General features: G+C 43.1%; 1 protein-coding gene across 4 annotated transcripts in view; it reads right to left on the bottom strand.

The window, feature by feature from the left end:
* Positions 1 to 5000, bottom strand: part of mtmr3 (myotubularin related protein 3) — a 39876-nt gene that overhangs the window by 6593 nt on the left and 28283 nt on the right. For all 4 annotated transcript variants that reach the window (XM_076270865.1, XM_076270868.1, XM_076270866.1 and 1 more), the window contains exons 15-16: positions 2106 to 2276; positions 1829 to 1962 (exon numbers count right to left, since the gene is read on the bottom strand). In XM_076270865.1, coding sequence (XP_076126980.1) covers positions 1829 to 1962; positions 2106 to 2276 — 305 coding nt within the window. The remainder of the gene's footprint in view (positions 1 to 1828; positions 1963 to 2105; positions 2277 to 5000) is intronic.

Here is a 5000-nt window from a genome sequence, read left to right as displayed (position 1 = left end):
AACTGTGGGCATGTGGTGTAGGTGCTAACTCACATACAGTACAGCCCATTCATAAGACACTAGGTGAGCCATCACATATAGCCTAGTCAATAGGTGGCCCGTGATGCCAGAGGCAAAGCTTTAACAAGACAATACCTTGAACAGACGCTGGGTTTTGGAAAGAGAATTGTGTGTGTGTGTGTGTGTGTGTTGGAAAGAGAATTGTGTGTGTGTGTGTGTGTGTCTGTAGGGTTAGTGAACCTATCAAAGCGAAGAGGAAGAGAAGAGACTATTGGGGGATTACTAGAGTGGTTGTTGAAAAGGAGAGTGATGAGGAGTAAAACAAAAGAGCAGTGTTCAGTGTGTGTGCGTGTGTGAGTGTGAGAGAGAGAGAGAGAGAGAGAGAGAGAGAGTGTGTGTGTGTGTGTGTTGATTAATGGAAATTCAATAGCCGTGTGGACAGGTTAGCCCACATTAATACCTCAAAGGGCGCTCTAATTACTGCTGCAGATTAGATGATCAGCCTTGCAATCAACGCTAAAGAGCCAAGCACAGCAAACACAAACACACACGGCTCCAAGAGCCAAGCACAGCAAACACACACACACACACGGCTCCAAGAGCCAAAAATCTCAAACAAATACACACACACACACACACGGACAGCAAACACAAACGAACACACACACACACACACACACACACACACACACACACAGCTCCAAGAGCCAAGGACAGCAAACACACACACACCTAACAACAGGCAGAGTTGGTAGCACTGCACTGAGTCCTTCAACACATCACTGATGTCCTGCTCAAACACTGTGTCTCAGTTAGTACCATTAAGTAGTGCTAAGTACAGTTAGCGCTGTTAAGCTTTCCTCTATATGTTGGAAACGGTCCCCATCCTGTTGCAGTGGTGCTCTTTAGCCATAACAAAAACACAGAACCACTAGACGTAACTCAATATGTGGTCACAAGTTTCAAAACATATATGCAACGTCTAATCAGGGACTAGGCTATTATACACAAAACAACAACAGGATGTGGGTTAATCTACGGCACATATAGGAGTACAGCGGCCATGGCTATTACACACAAAACACCAACAGGATGTGGGTTAATCTACGGCACATGTAGGAGTACAACGGCCATGGCTATTACACACAAAACGCCAACAGGATGTGGGTTAATCTACGGCACATGCAACAGGTCGGTATAGACCGCACTTGTCTTTTGAACTCACGGCTAGGGTTGCAAAGGGGCGGAAACTTACCATGGGAAGTTAAGCTGGGGATAATAGCCCCGCGAAATATTCCAAATTGGAAACTTTCATGGAATTAAAGGAAATTATGGGAATTAATGGGAATTTACGGAAATTAACATGGAATTTTGGGTAATTCATACAAACTGTTTCATATACAAACATTAACATTTTGTTTCGTAATAAGCAATATGATTTGTATGTTCGGATTTTTGCTTAGCTTAGCATACAAAGCTAGCGGGAATCCCATTCTCTGCCTATGGTTTACTAGTGTGCTAAACCATAGATTTCCTTTATGTCTAGCAGCCTATGCCGATTGCTGTGTGCATGTGATTGACATATGGGCAGGGTAGAAATTTGACTGAAATTGCATTAAATCAGGTTGTTTTAACTAATATTATGCTGCAAGATGGGGTTTTGTCCACTAAATTTAAGTTCCCTGTTATAGACTAACTTGCCATATTAAACATTCCCAGTTTATTCCCATTAATTCCCATGGAAAGTTTCCAACTTTGAAAATTCCTGGAGTTTTGCAACCCTACTCACAGCACGTTTGATAAGGTTTGTACGGGGTTTCGAACCCACCTGCCCAGGGGCTGGTCCTCGGGGTTGGGGTAGGGGGCACAGGAGTCATCTGAAGGCGTGGTGGGCAAGGAGCTGGGGAGGTAGACCGCCGTCCACAACAACAGGTTCCGCACGTGACACACAGGGTGCAATACCTACAACACAAGGCGGGCGTGGGTTAAACATGTGCGCGCTTATGATGGCCTAGGGCCGAAACGCGTACGTTTATTGACCACATGTTCCAATAAAGACTGTTCTGTGAGTTAATGCTTGAGTGTGCGGAGTGAGAGTTGCTTACGGTCTCAGAGTGCGAGGAGTAGAGCATATTCCGGAAAGCTCTGTTGGCAGGCCGCAGTAGTGACCACACGGAGCAGGTCTTCTCCTGGCTTAGCCGCTCTTCCCGCTCCTTACCACTGTTGCATAGAAACGTTCCGTACAGACACGAATATGTGTGCTGCACCAACTTCACCTGTACACATACGTGCACACACACACGCACACGCACACACAAACATAGGACAATATGTCAACAACCCATGAAGTTGTGAAATGGCAGGAAATTGTATAAGCTTAAGTATGCTAATTACAGTCCTAAGCTTAAGCATGGATGCAAACTCATGCCCTGTGTTCTTCCTTCTACTCTGGCCTTGGTGAAGATAAATGCAGCCAGACTCCACACAGCCTAATTGACCCCGTGCGTGCACACACACACACACTCTCGTGTGTGGCTGGCAGAGTGCCACCGAACTACACACATACACACTGAACTAAACACAAACAAATCCAAGCATCAAAGCTATCTGTACACTCACGCTAGCTCATACATGGGCAACATACGGCCCGCGGGCCACATCCGGCCCGTGGGCTTTCCCTGACCGGCCCGCGTAAGGTCCGTGAAAGAACAATAGTCAAGAGCCTAGCATAGAGATAAAGCATGCAAATCAATATCGTTGTTTTTATTTTGAAAGCGACTGCTATTTGTACGCCCATACATTTGTGCGTGGATGCATACGACGTAAACACCCTCACTGATGTGCTGGTGAACAGAATGTATGCTTCTGCGTCGACACAATGCAGTTGCCTTTACGTCGGCGTAAACCTTTCAAAGTTTTGTGTCTCTTATGTCTGCGTCGCTCACCACCGCAAAGTTGTTAGAACGACTGGAACTCCTACTGCTGCTCGTTGGCGATACGAAGTGTTCATTTCAAAACGTTACTGGCAGATAGACAGTTTACAATCGGATAACCCCGTAATTGTAACCAAAATATGTCTGAGTTTATTTGCAAAGCTTATGTTAGCGAACTAGTATGATGCTACTACCCACAGGTTGCTTGAAGCAGCCGGCTCAACACACAGAGCGAGTTGACCAATCACAGTTATGTGCATAAAGTTAAAGCAAAGAAATAGCCTACATTTTTAAAAAAGTTTTCTTTGTACATGTTGATTAACTAATGACAGCCTACTATTGTCTGCTCCACATTTTCGTAGTCTAATTCTGCATAGAGTTAATTTAATGATGTTAATGATTTAATGATGAAATATTGCTAAGTGTTGATGAAATGGTGGCACAGGCCTATCAGTTTCATGACCTAGCCTAATTATATAGATATTGTAGTACTTTTTTATATCAGTCTTTGAAAACTGAAAAAAATGTCAATGTCAAAAAATCATTTTGGAGAATGAGGATTAAATACTGGACATAGATTAAATATTGCTGTTTTTCCTTTGTCTCCCTTATATTTTCGTCTGTTCTTACGACTAGTAAACAAAACCATATGATTTACTTAATGTTATACAAGAACAGAATATAATTGAACAGAATTGAGTTCAGACTTGAGTTTGGTATTTTGGGTCCGGCCCTCCTCAACAGTCCCAGTTTGTCATGTGGCCCCTTGGGGAAATTAGTTGCCCACCCCTGCGCTAGCTCCATCTCTCTTTGCGCTCATGCTAGTTCCAGCTATCGACACACTTACGCTAGCTCCAACTATCTGTACACTCATGCTAGGGCTGTAACGATACACCAACCTCACGATTTGGTTTGTATCACGAGGTTTGATACGAATCTCGATTTTTTTTTTTTTTTTTTTTTGGGGGGGGGGGGGGGGGGGCTAGACATTTTATACAAATAACATTTTAATAGCCTCCCTTAGAACACCAGAGGAATACAATATAACATATCTATTATTTTATATCCTGATATAAAAATATTTTTCTGAATGACTGATATTTATGACAGCACACTTTATGCAGATTAGCCTATAGCCTAGGCCTACTATTTTTTTATTACAACTCTACCTCTTTAATTCAGCTGTCTGGTTGAAGCCTGGAAATATTGTAAACAAATTAGCATATAGCTTAGCCCATCATAGTCTACTGATTGGACTGTTCAGTTTCCCCATGTGTGTTTAAGTTTCAAGGTAATACTTGTTCTCCTTGGGACAGGCCCTTTTGGGAAACGTTGGTATTGAGATGATCAGTCAACTTCAATGCAAGAGTTTTAAACAAATATGTGCAGCATGCTAATGATGCTAAGCGAATTTAATAGTAATTTAGCTAGTCGTCTATGCGTCCTTGCTTTCACGATTGTGAATGTTTTATTTAAGTCGCGCGTGTTAATTGAGCAGGAGAGGGAGGGAGAGTGAGAGGGAGGGAGCGCGAGAGAGAGCGGGGCAAGGAGAGCAGGTTTACTTCTATACTGTTTGGTAAAGTTGCACACATAGTCTACAATGAAAGCAAGGAGAGGTATGAAATTATTATTTATTTATTTTGTTTGTTTTTGGACAACGTAGGCTACCGATAAGTAAAGCGGGATTTGTGGGTTGCTTTTGCGGCCGCATAAGCTGCAAAGCACTGCGTGAAACACTAGAAAGGGTGTGTCGCGATTCTGCCTTTTCATACCGCGACACAGTATCGTGGATATGAATGTCCCGATTTCGGTTTCGAATCGTAAATCATTACAGCCCTAACTCATGCTAGTTTTAACTATCTGTACGCTCATGCTAACTCCAGCTATCGACACACTTACGCTAGCTCCAACTATCTGTACACTCATGCTAGTTTTAACTATCTGTACGCTCATGCTAACTCCAGCTATCGACACACTTACGCTAGCTCCAACTATCTGTACACTCATGCTAGTTTTAACTATCTGTATGCTCATGCTAACTCTAGCTATCGACACACTTACGCTAGC

This window comes from Alosa pseudoharengus, unplaced genomic scaffold (genome assembly GCF_046254945.1).
Source record: "Alosa pseudoharengus isolate Yale_2024_CS ecotype anadromous, Long Island Sound unplaced genomic scaffold, YU_APseudo_1.1 YU_APseudo_1.1_scf_6, whole genome shotgun sequence".
Lineage (NCBI taxonomy): Eukaryota > Metazoa > Chordata > Actinopteri > Clupeiformes > Clupeidae > Alosa > Alosa pseudoharengus.
Note: the sequence above shows the minus strand (reverse complement) of the source record. Positions and strands in the feature narration are given on the sequence as shown.